A 17975-nucleotide genomic window follows, 5' to 3' on the forward strand; every position below is an offset into this window, starting at 1 on the left:
GGTAAGGAGAAGAGGAAAACAGACAGAGATAGATGATATTTATGTAGATGATGAAGGAAGAGAAATGATGAGCTGAGACAATCCTGGTGTGATGTGTGCTGGCTTGCATGGGTGAGAGAAAACTCTATCAGTTGAAATGGTTTCACTTGGCTTTTTTTTTTTTTTTAATGGATCTGTTTGTATGTTGTGTTATCTTGACTCTTCTGAGTTTTGCTTGTTTTCTGGCTTTCCAGAAGTGAAGGGACAGAGCACAGGTTACTTTTGGACTCTCTTTCCAGCTGCCTAGAGCAAAGGGGCCACGTGGGCAGGACAGCATCACTGCCCAGCCCTCCACTCACTTCCACGTTTCCGGCCCCAGCTCTGCTATCAGGCGCTGGCTGCAGGAAATGCTTCCCTAATCAGCAAGAGCTATTATTGTGTCCTCAGGGGAGCAAACAAGACCAAAGAGATTTTGAGGCAGAGTTCACCTCAGATACTTAGTTGAATCTCATCCAAGCCTCTGGAATTTCAGTCAGCAAATTTGAATTGAAATCCGGGTAAGAATGACTTCTCGAATGGGATGTGTAGTATTTCCTGCCTTTTCGTGTTTTTTTTTTTTTTTTTTTTTTTTTAAATTTTTAGCCATACCACACAGCATGTGGGATCTTAGTTCCCTGACAAAAGATCAAACCCATGCCTCTCTGCATTAGAAGCAGGGAATCTTAACCTTTGTACCACCAGGGAAGTCCCTCCTGCTTTTCCTTAAGTCAGAAATACCAAGCATGAGGGGACAAAAGGAGTCTGAGGGAGAATTTAAAAATTAATACAGACTTTTGTTTTTCTGGAAAGAAGATATTCATGACATTTGGAATTTATTGGCATAAATTGGCGAATACTTTAGAAAATGAAGGTGTGAGTGGGGGATTGTCATTCACTCCATTCTGGGAAGAGGATCACTAAAATTTTTTGGAAGCCACAAATACAATAGTTATACTTTTAAAATAAAATATGATTTGTTTTACGTGAGAAATTTTAAGAGTAAATTTCATTTGACAAAAAAGTATAAGCCTCTTTCATGACTCTGAGATCAAATCAGCTATTATTTATTAAACAGTTTTTGTGTGTCAGACACAGCTTTATTTCTAAAGCTGATGCTAACCTGGTAAATAAGAATTATTGTCTTCACTTTATAGATGAAGTAAGAGAAGGAAGGATGAGTTAGGAATTTTGCCTTATCCCAGATGTTCAGAAAATAACTGAATTGGAATTCAGCTCTGTCTTTCCATTACACTTTGCCCAGGTCTCACTCACAAAATAAGCAAACATCTGATGGTCCCCAGCGCACGAAGGAGAATTCTTAATTTAGATGTCAACAGCCCCTTGTTCTAGTAAATTTATTCTAGTAAACTGGCAATCTGATTTCACATTATCTGCTAGGCTAACAGCTTCTGCCCAGCAGCCAATTCTTACATTACCCATCGTCACTTCATCGTCTCTTCTACTTCTGCCCTCAAAAATGTTGGGACACTCAATTGAATCTTCAGTTCTTGAAACTGATTTAAACTATGTATGTGCATGATTAGGATTTGCAGAACTGAAATAAGATACAGGAAGTGAAATTGGCTTGTTTACTCTGATTGTTTTTGCCAGTTTCCTATGGTGGTAGCTGGAGAACACATTGGACCACAGTATAGAAAAGAAAAATATGGTGTAATATTGGACATTACTATGTCTTATAGCTAAGTTCAAAAGTAGGTATTAACCGTTTCAGACAATGCATACATGAAAATTAAACATTAAAAAGTTTAGCATGTGGAACTGATGCTTTGTGTAATAATACTAAAAACATTTGGTAATCTTCTTTATGAAATTACAAACAGGTTAGAGAAAAAATTATGGAAAATACTCATCAGGTTTAAGTGACATATTTAACACAGAGTTTGAAATTTGTCAGTTGCACTTTTTGTCAGCTCTAATTCAGCATGGAGTGGTAGTTTTAGTTGCTAAGTCGTGTCTGACTCTTTGCAGTCCCATGGACTGCAGCCTGCCATGCTCTTCTGTCCATGGGATTATCCAAGCAAGAACACTGGAGTGGGTTGCCGATTCCTTCTCCAGAGGATCTTCCCGACCCAGGAATTGAACCTGGGTCTCCTGCATTGCAAGAAGATTCTTTACCAACTGAGCTATGAGGGAAGCCCAGAATAATATTAAGGATAATGATAATAATAGCAATAGATTACATTTATTGGTCATATACTCAGGGTTAGGCCCTATTTTAAGAAGTATGACTTAATTTTTCAAGACAAGCCTACAAGTTCTAGAGTAGATGAGGAGTGTCAGGGGACAGGTAATTCTCTAAAAGAGTTATTATCTTTTCTCATTATGCTAAACATAGCAATTTAATTAAGCAATCTCAGGAAAAGTCTAATTTATTTCTTCCTACAGTTCCTTTTAAAACTTCTTAGTTTTGAAAACTTAGATATACTTCTTTAAAGTTTTTAAAAATACCAGGGGAATAACTATATCCAACAAGTATGAAAATTTCATATAACCTAACATCAAAACACCCCCCAAAGCCTGACAAAAGTTGAAACTTGATTTTAGACATTTTCTCAAAGAAAACGTACATGTGAAAAGATGTTCAGCATCATTAATCATCAGGGAAATGCAAATCACAGCCAACATGAGGTACCACTTCATGCCTGTTACAGTGGCTGTTATCAAAAAGACAATAACAAATGCTGGCAAAGATGTGGACAAAAAGGGAACCATCATGTGCTGTTGGTGGGAATGTAAATTGGTGCAGCCATTATGGAGAACAGTATGGAAGTTCCTCAAAAAATTAAAACTAGAACTGCCATATGATCCAGCAATTTTGCTGTGTGCTGTGCTGTGTTTACTTCTGATTATTTACCTGGAAAAAAAAAAAAAGCAAAAACTCATTCAGAAAGACATACACACTTTAGTGTTCTTTCCAGCATTATCTATAATAGCCAAGATATGGATGCAACTTAAGTACCCACTGACAGAGAAATGGACAAAGAAGATGTGGTATATATACACACACAGTGAAATATTAGTCATAAAAAGTGAAAAATTGCCATTTGAGACAACATGGTTAGTTCTAGAAGGTATTATACTAAATGACATAAGTCAGACACAGATTAATAACTAATGATGTCACTTACATATGGAATCTATGAAACATAACAAAGTGAGAACAGATGCATAGATGCAGAGGGCAAATGGGTGGTTGCCAGAAGGGAGGCTGGTTGGGGAGTAGGTGCAATAAAGGAGATTGAGAGGTACAAACTTCCAGTTATATTTCAAAGTCATGGGGATATAATACAAGGAATATGGTCAATTATATTGTAATAACTTTGTATGGGCACCGATGGTTACTAAGCTTTATTGTGGTGACCATTTCATAATTATGCAATGTCAAATCGCTATGTAGTATACCTGAAACTAACATAATATTGTATGTCAACTATATTCCAATAAGAAAATAATTTATGAAAAATCCATTGTTTGATAGTATTTAATAGAATAATTAATGTAAAATATAGTATCAATATGACACTGATCCGAGAGTGACATTTCTAAGGTACATACCAGTAAACAGGCATATCCTCCTGACACCTTATAAATTATTTGTTTACATGAATGAGGTGAGATGGCAGTTTTTGTTGGTTTCCTTAGAAACTGACAGGCAAATTTAATTTAAACAGGTTGAACCCACTGAAAACATTGAAGTAATCCCTGGGTGCCAGGCCTGATCCTCTGTCTCACTCTCACAAGTTTCTTATCCTCTCTGCCCTCCGTGTTCTCCATCTGTAAAATGAAAGCATTGGACTAGATATTTCCAAGATGTATGAAGTGCTCATGCTCAGTTGCTTAGTCGTGTCCAACTCTTTGTGACTCCATGGACTGCAGGCTTCCAGGCTCCTCTGTCCATGAGATTCTTCAGGCAAGAATACTGGAGTGGGTTGCCATTTCCTGCTCCAGGGGATCTTCCCGACTCAGGAATCGAACCCAAGTCTCCTGCATTGGCAGATGTATTCTTTACCAATGAGCCACTTAGGAAACCTATATATAAAGTACCTATGTGCAAGAGCCATGCTAACTCAGACTTCTTTTTCTAGAACCTTTGATAAAGACAAGTGAATCTGAATTAACTTTCATTGATTTTTTTACATGCCAGTATTTAATTTCATCCCATTTTTATTACTTTATTTAAAGAAATTACACAATAACACAATAGGGTTTACTTTTTTAGTAGATAACTCCAGTATTGAATCTGGTTTAGTTCATTAAGCATCAGCCTACCTAATCAATATCACCCTGCTCAATATCCTCAAGTGGGTTCTTCCTTTGCAAGTGTTTCTCTGCTAGATGCTGAATAAATGAAGAACAGAATTCAGGTCAGTGTTCTCTAAGAACATGGTCTGTGCTTTTATGGGATATGAAATTGCAAAAAAATGTGAAATATGTTTGGGGCATGGAGTCACTGTAATCTCCATTCATTTGAATTTGTCACATTGTCACATGAATGTGTGTATATACACTAATGAAAAATTGGGGTAAGTGAGTGAATTGGGATAGCCTAGTTGGTTAGAACCATATAGAACTATATAGAACTGTAGGGCTTCCCTGGTGGCTCAGAGGGTAAAGCATCTGCCCGCAACGTGGGAGACCTCCATTCGATCCCTGGGTCGGGAAGATCCCGTGGAGAAGGAAATGGCAACCCACTCCAGTATTCTTGCCTGGAGAATCCCACGGATGGAGTAGCCTGGTAGGCTACAGTCTACGGGGTCGATAGAGTCTGGGATGAGATGTCATAGGAACCTAGGTTTAAATTTCAGCTCTGCATGTGACATCTAAACTCTTTGAGTGTAAGATTCCTCATCCATACAGTGGAGATGGCAGTACCTAACCAGAGACTGTGAGGATTAAAAATGAACAAAAACAGAGCCCTGAATATAGTAAGCAGTTATTCTCACCATTGGAAAGATTTGGCTGTGGAATATAGCCTCTGGGGAGCAGTAAAGATAGAGTGGTCTATTTATGTTTACCAAATATGTTTTCAGATACTTCTGGTTGGTATTTTATTCAAGATGAAGGATAGTTTTCTTTATCATTAACTCTTAAATCAACTACAAAGAATATATAGAGAACAACAGATCTAATGTTTTTAAGTTATAAGTAATAAAAGGTTAGAGTTGTTTAATATAGGAGGGCTGAGGTCCATGTTGCTTCTGTTTTGCTTTTTATCCCATCTCAAGCTGAGCACAGACTTTGAAACGTTGTAATTAGGATTTATTAACTGCCTAAATGGGCTTCCCCAGTGGATCAGCGGTAAAGAATCTGCCTGCAGTGCAGGAGACCCAGGAGACCTGGGTTTGGTCCCTGGATTGGGAAGATCCCCTGGAGGAGGGCATGGCAATTCACTCCAGTATTCTTGCCTAGAGAATCCCATGGACAAAGGAGCCTGGCCGGCTACAGTCCATGCGGTCACAAGAGTCGGACAGGACTGAAGCAAGTAAGCACGTACGGGCAACTACCTAAATAAAACATTGTTTGTAGGAGAACAAGCACTTAGTGTTTAGATTTTAATCATCTTCTTCATGAGGAAAAAATTGATTTGCCCCAGAGAGGTGATATGGGGAGAGAGGTGTGAGGGGGGTTCAGGATTGGGAACTCATGTACACCCGTGGCGGATTCAGTCAATGTATGGCAAAACCAATACAGTATTGTAAATTAAAATTAAAATAAATAAATAAATAAAAAATATCAATAAAAGATTCTGAGAGTAAGTTCTAAAATATGAGGGCAGGGTAATTAGAGTGATGGATTGAAATGTGTATTCAACTTCTCATGATAGGAAACGGTGACTTTTATACAAAATCAATCTTATTTTTTCTCTAAAATGTACTAAACGTGTTTTAGTTTGGTGAGAGTCTAAGAGAGTCTTCTCCAAATTAGAAGCATGTTCACATGATCCTGTAATAGTCATCAACATGATGGGGGCTGAGGCCTGGCCATATCTGAGTTAGACTCCCAACAAGAATATTCCTTGTTTATCTATGTTCTTACCTTAGTTTCTCTTCCTGCCAGTGGAGGTAACAGTTGTACTTGCTTTTAGGTTGTTAAGATACTCAGAGGAGATTTGCAAGGCATGATTTTCATGACTTCTTTCTAATACATTTTGATTCAAGGACTTAATTCTGAATTTTATTTCACCATCTTTTCTGAGTGACAGTTTTGTCTTTGTTTTGCTTCTGTCATATAGGTTTAACCAATTCTCTGACTTCAGGACTCTGGATTGGACTTAACAGTCTAAATTTCAACAGTGGATGGCAGTGGAGTGGGGGCAGTCCGTTCCGATATTTGAACTGGTTACCAGGTAGGATTAAGCTCATCTGATTAACTCAGTGGGATTAAGCTGGTTGAATTCATGTACATTTAATTTATCTTGGTACCTTGGAGATCTCCATCAGCTCACATGTAGATCATGAAGGGCATAATTGGGAGACTTCATCAAATGCAGTCCATTTCTCACCTTGCTTTGAAACCTGCCAGCTAGATTTGAATACACTAAAATTATAAGGATATTCCAGCTTTCTGGGGAAAGGACTTGCCTGGAAGGATTATTGCACAAATCAATACAGGACTCAAAGTATATATTCTCAGAGTATCCTTGATTCTCTAGGTATTATATTCAAATATTTGATTTTATATTTATGAGATATTATATAATATATAATGCTACATATTATATTCGAAGAATTTATGCATATTTATTGACATCTACACACACACACTATGAATTTAAGAAATTTAAATTATTTGGGGCTGGAGAATTTTTCATTATCTTGAGCCATGAGATATTTGCCATATTTCTGTCATCGTTATCATGATCTGAAAGTCTAGACTAACACCATTTTCTCCTGTTTTTAATCAAATAGAGTTGGATTAAAAATAATTCCAGCCACAGGTTGTAACGTTCCATACTAGCATTATCATTCATGAACAATTTTATTAACAATTTGTAGTTTAGTTGTCAAAAAACACAGGGGACAATCAAGCCTGCAATAGCTTTCCAGTTTTTTGAAGGACAGAGAAGGCTCCGAACTAATTTCTTCATAACATAGAGGTTCAGTTCAGTTGCTCAGTCAAGTCCGACTCTTTGTGACTCCATGGACTGCAGCACGCCAGGCTTCCCTGTCCATCACCAACTCCTGAAGTTTACTCAAACTCATGTCCATTGAGTTGGTGATGCCATCCAACCTTCTCATCCTCTGTCATCCCCTTTTCCTCCCACCTTCAGTCTTTCCCAGCATCCGGGTCTTTTCAAATGAGTCAGTTCTTCCCATCAGGAGGCCAAAGTATTGGAGTTTCAGCTGCAGCATCAGTCCTTCCAATGAATATTCAGGACTGATTTCCTTTAGCATAGACTAGTTTGTTCCCCTTGCTGTCCAAGAAGACTCTCAAGAGTCTTCTCCAACACCACAATTCAAAAGCATCAATTCTTTGGCGCTCATCTTTTCTTACAGTTCAACTCTCACATCCATACATGACTACTGGAAAAACCATAGCTTTGACAGAGTGGTAACAGAATATAAAAAAGGGACAAATGATAAAGATGCAATTACATATACAGCAATTATTCTGAGAAAACAAAGGACCAGTGATGACAAAAAGTCTTCCATCTTATCCACCAATACCAACCTTTGATAGTCACTTCCTGAGGCAGTGGTCCTCAGCCTTTTTGACACCAGGGACTTGTTTTGTGGAAGACAGTTCTCCCATGGACCAAGAAGGAGGAGTGATGGTTTGGGGGTCATTCAAGAACGTTACATTTATTGTGAACTTTACTTCTGTTGTTGTTATATCAGCCCCACCTCAGATCATCAGGCATTAGATCCCCGAGGCTGGGGACCTCTGAGGCATTCTCTGCTGAGTATGATTCTAAACTCCCAACCCACACTCCATCCTGTACTAATCTTGATTTATTAGGAAAGTGTGCAGATAAGGGTTAGTGACGTCTGCGGTAGGTGTGGGAAAGGATGGGTCATGTCTATTTATCATTTCTGTGATGGAAAATACTGGTGTGTTGTTTTTTCATATGATCAGAGTTCTTTTTAAAGCCATTGAATGATTTTTGCATTTGGCTTAGAGGATTAAACTCTCCACTTTCCATGTTACAGTCTTACGATATTGAAAAGAAAAAGAAGAGCTTTGAAATAAGTAGGTAATATTTGGAATATGCTAATACGTGAGAGGGGATTTTTTAGAGGAGATATGTTGATTTAAACTGATTAGATTTTACTCTGAAATTTGACTTTCAATGTATTGCTTCAGTGCCCGACGGTCACAAGTCTGTCATTAGCATTAGCTCTGCTCACCTCTGGATATGGGAAGTAAACGTTGCTGCAGGGGAATATAAGATGTGCTTTTTTTATGAGTGAGAATTTGATTTGTCTGCCTCCTGACTCAGTCAAATTAAATTGTAGACTTCCAGTTGACTCAGTCAGATGATTGGAAAATAATAATTATTTATTGGAGGATTAGAGTTTATTCTTTGCTGCTTAATTGTTATAGATTGTTAGATCATTTTATCACTCAGTTTGAAGTGACAATTATTGTTAGATTTAACTATTTGCATTCTAAGAGTTCAGTGAGAAAATTGAGGGGTTAACTTTGGTGACAGTGAGGAATAAAATTGGAATGTTAATGAGAAAAGAGATGTCCTTTCTTACTAAACCAAATTCCTGAGAAGTAGGTTTGAGATCAAATCACCTTCTGAAATGAGAGTTTCCTAAAACAAAAATTAGAAACCTTGTGGGATATTAGAAGTGGTTATTTGTATAAATTGTTTAATCAGCATTCAGTTTAGTACTTCTGAAGTAATACATCTATTAAAATGCACCTACATTTTAAGTAACAAGATTTTATACAAATGACATGGAAGTGTGAATGCAGATATGTAACTATAGCAACCATTTAAGACAAATAATTGATATATTAAAGTTGGTATTGGTGTTCTATTGGTAAATAGCTATATACTATGATTCAATAGTTTATATATTAGTTAATTACTACTAGCTATAAAATATTGTTTCTTGAAAGTTTCTTGCTAGTACTGATACCTTATCTGGTAGTTCAGTTATAGTGGAAGTTTGGCCATAATACCAACACATTTAAAAAGGTTTATCCTCATCACTAACAGTTTTTTCTTTCTGTGCTATTCAAGCAACTTCCAAACACTTTTGGCAAAGGTTTTATGGAGCAGGTAATGTGATTCCATCTTGCAGGAAGGGAAAGTGTGGCCCAGACCCAGTTTGTATACATGTCAGAAGTCACTAAGCAGTCATAAACAAAGTGTAGCTCATCACCCTGTCTTCTCTTGCGAGCTGCAGCGAGCTTTTCGAGTCCTGGTTTTAAAATCATATATTAAAGTGATAGAAAAGCATGAGAAATGTGGGTATTGATCCTTGTATCAAGTGCATCAGCCAAGCTGACTTGACCTGGTTTTTAAATCATTTCCTAGTAAGCAATGAGTCCGTTGGACTGCAAGGAGATCCAACCAGTCCATTCTAAAGGAGATTAGTCCTGGGATTTCTTTGGAAGGAATGATGCTAAAGCTTAAACTCCAGTACTTTGGCCACCTCATGCGAAGAGTTGACTCATTGGAAAAGACTGATGCTGGGAGGGATTGGGGGCAGGAGGAGGAGGGGACGACAGAGGATGAGATAGCTGGATGGCATCACCAACTCGATGGATGTGAGTTTGAGTGAACTCCGGGAGTTGGTGATGGACAGGAAGGCCTGGCGTGCTGCGATTCATGGGGTCGCAGAGTTGGACAAGACTGAGTGACTGAACTGAACTGAAGTAAGCAATGGGATGAGAGGTTGCTGCTGCTGCTGCTAAGTTGCTTCAGTCGTGTCCGACTCTGTGCGACCCCATAGATGGCAGCCCACCTGGCTCCACCGTCCCTGGGATTCTCCAGGCAAGAACACTGGAGTGGGTTGCCATTTCCTTCTTAGCTGTTAAAAATATTCTTCAATAGGCTGAGTTTAAAATCTTGGGAGAGAGTCTGAGCTCTTGGGAATACTTTGTCAACATTTAGGGTGGCATGTTACTACTTCTAGGCTTCCCTAAAAGTAGTTGGCTTAGCTAAAGAATCCACCTGCATTGCAGAGTTACAGGAGATGCAGGCTTGGTCCCTGGGTGGGTAAGAGCCCCTGAAGGAGGGTGTGGCAACCCACTACAGTGTTCTTGCCTGGAGAATCCCACGGACAGAGAAGCCTGATGGGCTACAGTCCATGGGGTCACAAAGAGATGGACATGACTGAAGCAACTGAACACACATTGCTACTTCTAGCAGCTCTTCCTGTAAGTGCATGCAGAGAAGCACAGCCCTTAGCACAGCAGCCATTGCTGCGCATCATTACCAGTCTGTAACCAGGCAACAGGTCCTGCTCAGCCATTGGTCAGTGCCTCAGTGAAATCTTCCCACTGGCAACCAACTGTCAAAGAGCAGCCATTAGTGGTCCTGCTCAGTCATTGGTTGGTGCTGTAGTGGGCCCTGCCCACAAGCAACCAACCATCAAGAAAGGACAGATAGTGAGGAGATTCAGACAACAGAGGAGTGGTAGTCTGAGGTGGATCCTGGCCTTCTCTCTGAGACCCTCAGCTTACTTGGCCTTGGCCAGAGGGCTGGGGGCTGTGTCTTGCTGGGCTCCAGAGCCCCCACCAAGGCCAGCCACTAACCTTGGCCTGGGCCTTGAGGCAGCGATGAACCTCTCCCCATTCCTGCCTCTGTGACCTTGAGGTGATGGCAGTCTGCCTGGGTCACAGTCTGTGGGACCTGGTCTCCCCTCTTTGGGTGGCCTGAGGAGCCTGAGGGCCAGTTGGGCTGGACACCTGGCTCCCTTCAGAGATGACAGCTGGGCAGAGTCGGGGGACCTGGCCCTGAGGGAGCCATCAACTGAGCTCTGCCTCTTCTTAGCCAGGACTGGGACCTTGGAGAGTCAGAGTTGTGCCTTTTTTTTATCAGGACAGAGAATAACATTCGTTTGGTACAGATTTGCTTCCCTGATGGCTCAGACAGTAAAGAAACTGCCTGCAATGCAAGACATGTGGGTTCAATCCCTGGGTCGGAGATCCCTTGCCTGGAGAATTCCACAGACAAAGGAGCCTGGTGGGCTACAGTCCATGGGGTCGCAAAGAGTTGGACACGACTGATGGACTAAGCGGGGACTTCAGTAACTTTGGGGTTCTTGGGGGCATGAGACACCTATCCTCTTACATGGTCCTACAGTAAACAATTCTCTGTTCCAAACTCCAATGTATTTTAATATTGTTTGTCCTCCCCACAGACTTGCATTTTTGGTGACATTCTTCTCTCTTTCTCCTCCTATTGCCATCTTTCCTGCCACTTCTTTCTAACTGTAGAAAATTTTCCCATGTCCAGGTAGTTTCTAAGCTGGTCCTCACAGTTAGCTTGACTTAGGTTTTTGGAAGAATATTGACTGTGTAGAATATGACTAGTTTGAAATATTGTGTTCATCAGTCAGTTCAGTCACTCAGTCATATCCAACTCTTTGCGACCCCAGGGACTGCAGCATGCCAGGCCTCACTGTCCATCACCAGCTCCTGGAATTTACTCAAACTTATGTCCATTTAGTCGGTGATGCCATCCAACCATCTCATCCTGTGTTGTCCCCTTCTCCTCCTGCCTTCAATATTTCCCAGCATTAGGGTCTTTTCAAATGAGTCAGTACTTCTCATCAGGTGGCCAAAGTATTGGAGTTTCACCTTCAGCATCAGTCCTTCCAATGAATATTCAGGACTGATTCCCTTTAGGATGGACAGGTTGGATCTACCTGCAGTCCAAGGGACTCTCAAGAATCTTCTCCGACACTGCAGTTCAAAAGCATCAATTCTTTGGCTCTCAGCTTTCTTTATAGCCCAACTCTCACATCCATACATGACTACTGGAAAAACCATAGCTTTGACTAGACGGACCTTTGTTGGCAAAGTAATATCTCTGCTTTTTAATATGCTGTCTAGGTTGGTCATAACTTTTCTTCCAAGGAACAAGCATCTTTTAGTTTCCTGGCTACAGTCACCATCTGCAGTGATTTTGGAGCCCCCTGAAAAAAAGTCTGGAAGTGATGGGACCAGATGCCATGATCTTAGTTTTCTGGATGTTGAGTTTTAAGCCAACTTTTTCACTCCTCTTTCACTTTCATCAAGAGGCACTTTAGTTCTTTGCTTTCTGCCATAAGGATGGTGTCTTCTGCATATCTGAGGTTATTGATATTTCTCCAAGCAGTCTTGATTCCAGCTTGTGCTTGCTTCACCCAGCCCAGGTTTCTCATGATGTACTCTGCATATAAGTTAAATAAGCAAGGTGATAATATACAGCCTTGACTTATTCCTTTCCCTGTTTGGAAGGAATAGGGAAGTTGTTGTTCCATGTCCAGTTCTAACTGTTGCTTTCTGACCTGGATACAGGTTTCTCGAGAGGCAGGTCAGGTGGTCTGGTATTCCTATCTCTTTAAGAATTTTCCAATTTGTTGTGATTCACACAAGAAACTCTTGTTATTTACCCCCTATCATACATAAAATGAGGGGCTTCCCTGGTGGTTCAGATGGTAAAGAATCCACCTGCAGTGCAGGAGACCTGGGTTCAATCCTTGGGTTAGGAAGATCTCCTGGAATAAGAAATGGAAACCCACTCCAGTATTCTTGCCTGGAAAAATTCCATGGACAGGGGATTCTGGCAGGCTGCAGTCCATGGGACTGCAAAGAGTCAGACACAACTGAGTGACTGACACTTTCACACTTTAACTTTCATACATAAAATAGCCCAGTGTGAAAATTGTTCAGGGTTTAAGATTTAGCTTTATTATTTGATCTCGTTGGGGGGAAAAGTTATTTCAAAGAAGTAAACTTACTGAAGCTTCCTTGGGCCAGTGGTTGGGATTTTGCCTTCCAGTGTATGGGGTGCAGGTTCAGTCCCTGCTTAGACAGTTGGGATCCCATGTGCCTTGCAGCCAAAAAAAAACAAAACAAAACAAAACAAAACAAAAAACAAAATATGAAACAGAAGCAATATTGTAACAAATTCAATAAGAACTTTAAAGATGATCCACATCAAAAAAAGTCTTGAAAAAACCAAAGAAATAAACTTGTATAATCAACATTTTAAGTACTGGGATGATCCAACAACGGAAAAACAAATAGCATCCAACATAAGTTTTGCTCTGTAGGCAGTAAATATTTCTTTGTGAATATGTAGCAAAAAAAATGGGGATCCACTAAATGCCAAGGATAAACACATGAGGTTGTGAGGGACTATCTACTTGTCATACTCGAGTAATCCTAATTTAATTTTATGTTTTTCTCCAAAGGAAGTCCATCAGCAGAACCAGGAAAAAGCTGTGTGTCACTTAATCCTGGAAAAAATGCTAAATGGGAGAATCTACAGTGTGTTCAGAAACTAGGCTATATTTGTAAAAAAGGCAACACCACCTTAAATCCTTTTGTTATCCCCTCAGGTAAGTGATCTACTTGATCTGAAGTACATAGAACAATTTAGAGATCAAATGACAGCCTAGTCCTAACGGTTGGCAGTGACAGGTTTGGTTGATCATTTACTTAATGATATTCCTGCAAATGTCTTTCTGTTGGTTGCTAACGTTTCCAGAGTGTTCTCAAGTGTTCCAGCAGGAGCAAAACCACTAATAAAAAAATTTTAATAAATAAGTAATTTTTAATAAAAATTTTATCTTCACAGCTGCCCTAGCTGGTAGGTATTATTATTCATGTGTTTTCAGTGAGGAAAAAGATATTCATAGGCTATAAATAAATATGTTTGTAATTATTTTTGTCAGCTTATAATACACTTTGCTCTACTTTTGTCACAATAACAATTTTGGGTGTTATTCCTTCTGGTACATAAATAATTTCTATGTTCATTTTTATGGTTGTACATTAGCCATTGCAGGAAGAGACCATATTTTTTTTGACTAGTCCTCTCTTAATGGAGCTTTAGTTTACTTCCAATTTTTTATTATTATAAGCAATGCTACAGTGAATAATTTTATACCTATGTGGTTTCACGTGTCTCATTATTCCTAGAAGTGGAATTGCTGAAGCAGAGTGTAGGTGTGTTTGGAACTTTAATGGATACAAATGTGGTAGAGATTGCCAACGGATATAGATGAAGGTCCCATTATTGGGTTCGATTATATTTTACAGGTCCACCCTTATAACTGTGGGCATGCCTTAGAGAGACTTCAGTAATTTTTATATTTGATCTCCTCTCTTCCTTCCATATGATAAATAGTATAATCCTCCCTCTTGGAAGAGCTCATATAATTCTCCTTCAGAAGATTTGGAATTGCCACTTTGGGAAAGAGGAGAATGGTGGTTTTATCATCCCTGGTATAGTAGGCAGAATTCTATAACTTGACTTTGTTCCTTAACCCTCCAGTTATAGTTTCCTACCTATTAGGTAGAAATACTAATAATACTTGTTCTCCTTGTGAATACTTGTTTATATTGTCAAGCACTCAGGTCATTATTCTTGTATCTCTACGAGGCCTGTTACCGAACCAGACTTGGGTCTGCTAGCCCATGCACGGTAAAGCCAATCTACTGACATTAGGTTGCTGTGAAGGAAAGTGCAGTGCTTATTGCAGGTGACAAGCAAGGAGTCCAGGGCAGCTAGTGTGCAAAACACTTAAATCCTCAATATGTTTCAGCAAAGCATTTTTATTTATTTGTTTACATTGGAGTATAATTGCTTTACAAGGTTGTGTTAGTTTCTGCTGCACAACAAAGTGAATTGGCTATATATATACGTATATCCCATCCCTCTTGAGTCTCTTTTCCGTTGTCAACCCCCTGCCCCTCCAATCCTACCCCTCTAGATCATCACAGAGCGCTGAGCTGAGCCCCCTGTGCTATACAGCAGGTCAGCAAAACATTTTTAAAGGCCAGGTAAGGGAGGTGGATTGCAGGGTGTGTGATAAGCTCGGGTACAGTTCTCTTATTGGTTGATGGTGAGGTATCAGGGCAGGGTCACAGGGGTTAATTTTATCAATCCTTGGGCACCAACAGGTCTGAGGGCTACATGCCCATGATAATCAAGTAGTTCATTTCTTTCATTTGGTGGTGGTTTCAGCATCTGTAAAACAACTTATTAAACACTCAGAAGACACTGTTATCTAGGTATTTCAGAGAGGAGTTACAGCTGAGGATGCGGGAAAGGGGTCTGTCGGAGACCCCATAAAGTCCTGCTAGGTTACATGCCTTACTTGTTAACTTTCACTTTCCATTAGTTTTTAAATTTCTCTGTACTTCCTGGATTAGCATTCTGTCTTATTTATACACTCAAATAAGCCTGAGTTTGAAAAAACAAGCAGTTAGGATTATGAAGCACACGCAGTTGATGACCTCTTGGGCAAGAGTTCCACCTCCTGTACTATTTGTGCTTGCAATGCCCCCCTGTTCATCCATGATCCCTGGGTCTCTGGAGCCGTGCTGTCCAGTTCAGTAGCCTCTAACCACATGTGATCTCTGAACACATGAAATACAGCTGGTTCCAGTAGAGTTATGCTATAGGTGTAAAATATGCACTGGATTTCCAAGACATAGCATGGCAAAAAAAGCTAACTACCTCATTATTTTTAATTGATTATATGATAATGTTTTGCATATATTGGGTTAAATAAGATATATTTAAAACGAAAGCTACCTGTTTCTCTTGACTTGGCAACTAGCAAATTTAGAATTCCATAGGTGGCTTCCATTTGTGGATTTTATTATGCCTCAATCAGATAGCATTGCTCTAGAGAAACAAGCCATCTTTTGTGGCTGCCCCAGGGAACCCCTCTTCATTGGTTGTTCTCATATTTTTTAATATTTTAGAAGTTTATCTGTTTAGTTTTTGAAGCCCTTAGAATACACTGGCATTATTTTCAGCTTCTTGGGCAGCAAAATTAAAATATCCCACTAGAGGGCTCCAGAGAAATACTAAACTTTTTTTTTTTTCTTGGTAACTACTGGAACTGTATAGAAGGAATATTTTCTAAAAATATGCATTTTTTAATGCAGACGTAAAGAACAGACTTGTGGATATGGGGTGAAAGGGAACGAGAGAGTGGGATCAATTGACAGTCGCACCAACACATGTACCGTGTGTGAAATAGCTAGTGGGAAGCTACTGCATAGCACACAGAGCTTAGTTCGGTGCTCTGTGATGACTTAGGGGATGGGATGAGGGTAGTGGGAGGTCCAAGAGGCAGGGAATGTATGTATACATATAGCTGATTCCCACTGTTGTATAGCAGAGATAAACACAACATTGTAAATCAATTATATTCTAATTAAAAATGAACATATGCATTTTTCTATTATAATAATACAGTGTTTGAATATCAGGACCGCTATTTACTTGAATGATGATTGTACACAAAATCTTGAGCTTATACAAAGGTGATGCAAACAGTCCCAGACTTTGAGAGAATATTGGACCAATGCATCAAACGAATAACAAAGATACCTTATATTGAAACTTTACTAAGGCAGCACATTTGAGAATATTTCATATCAAACTTAAACATAGAGATTGACATTTATTTGACAATATAATTCCTCTTTAAGCAGGATATATTGCTCAGTTGCTCTCTAAAATAGTATCCATAAAATGGTAATTATAAGCTTTGTGTATTAAATATAACTTCAATTATTTTCCTGACAAATATTCATCGCATTTATTCTGTGCCAGGCCCTATGTCATTTTAGGACATATGGGGACAAATGAAGTGAGTCTCCTGCCTTCAGATGTCATTGCTGTCCCTTCCCCCACTCATTACTATTATAGTACATGTTCGTAACGTATCAATCATCAAGGTTATGAAATTTAACCCTAACTGTTAGTAGCAACAAATAGGATATTGGTCACTATTACTGATTTGATTAAATCATCATTGTTATCATGTTTATAATTTATAGTCATATTATCTCAAATGTTTCCCAGTGCAGAAGAACACAGTAAGGATGGGTAGTTTAATATTAGTATTAATATTATTTACAATTTTTTATATATATGGATAGTTTGGTTCACATGATGTGATTTGCTCATGGCAAATTCAGATTTTGGCTGAAAGACTTCGGAATTGAAATCCTTGTGATTTCTGCAATGTGTCATCTTTTGGGAGAAAGTCAGTGGCAGTGAGTTGGTTCAGAGGCACAGGTGGCCAGCTCACACTACCATGGTTTCAGAAGCTCCTTGGTGACCCCCCTACATCCTACCCATTCTGTGCCCTGTGTCAACACATTTTTCTCCTGATTGCATTATGAGTTTTGCCCTCCTCTGAGGAATGAATGGCTCCCTAATGTCCATAGAATAGAAGTAAACTGAAATCTTTTTTGAAAGATTTATTTATTTGACTGCATTGGGTCTCAGAGTTGCAGCATGCAAGATCTTTGTTGCAGAGCACAGACTGTCTAGTTGTGGCACACAGGCTTAGTTGCCCCGTGGCATGTGGGATCTTAGATCCCCAACCAGGGATCAAACGCATGTCCCCTGCATTGCAAGGCAGATTCTTAACCACTGAACCACCAGGGAAGTCCCCTTGAAATCTATATTTATAGGACATGGTTAGGACAGGTCTGCTGATGATAAAATACAAAAAGAGATAATCGATTGTATCTTCATGTGGCCTTGTATACATAATTGAAAAGTAAAAGAGATTTCTCATTTGGCTTCACTTTATAGTGAAAGATGGCTTCCATATCATTTTTAGTCTAATATCAAACACATTCTTGTCTATATTTTGTGAATACCTATGCCAAAAAACAGAAAAATAACTATTGGCTGTATTTGCCTATAATAATGAACTGTTTACTATAGAAAATGATATTAATAGAAAATATTGTTACAATTAAAACTCTTTTAAAGTGTTTTCCAAACT

At 39.3% G+C, this 17975-nt stretch overlaps 1 protein-coding gene across 1 annotated transcript in view; it reads left to right on the top strand.

The window, feature by feature from the left end:
- The window catches only part of MRC1 (mannose receptor C-type 1), a 109918-nt gene that overhangs the window by 26203 nt on the left and 65740 nt on the right, over positions 1–17975 (top strand). Inside the window, exons 8-9 of the mRNA XM_052650421.1 lie at positions 6272–6385; positions 13404–13550. Coding sequence (XP_052506381.1) covers positions 6272–6385; positions 13404–13550 — 261 coding nt within the window. The remainder of the gene's footprint in view (positions 1–6271; positions 6386–13403; positions 13551–17975) is intronic.

The sequence above is a fragment of the Budorcas taxicolor genome, chromosome 13 (assembly GCF_023091745.1).
Source record: "Budorcas taxicolor isolate Tak-1 chromosome 13, Takin1.1, whole genome shotgun sequence".
Taxonomy (NCBI): domain Eukaryota; kingdom Metazoa; phylum Chordata; class Mammalia; order Artiodactyla; family Bovidae; genus Budorcas; species Budorcas taxicolor.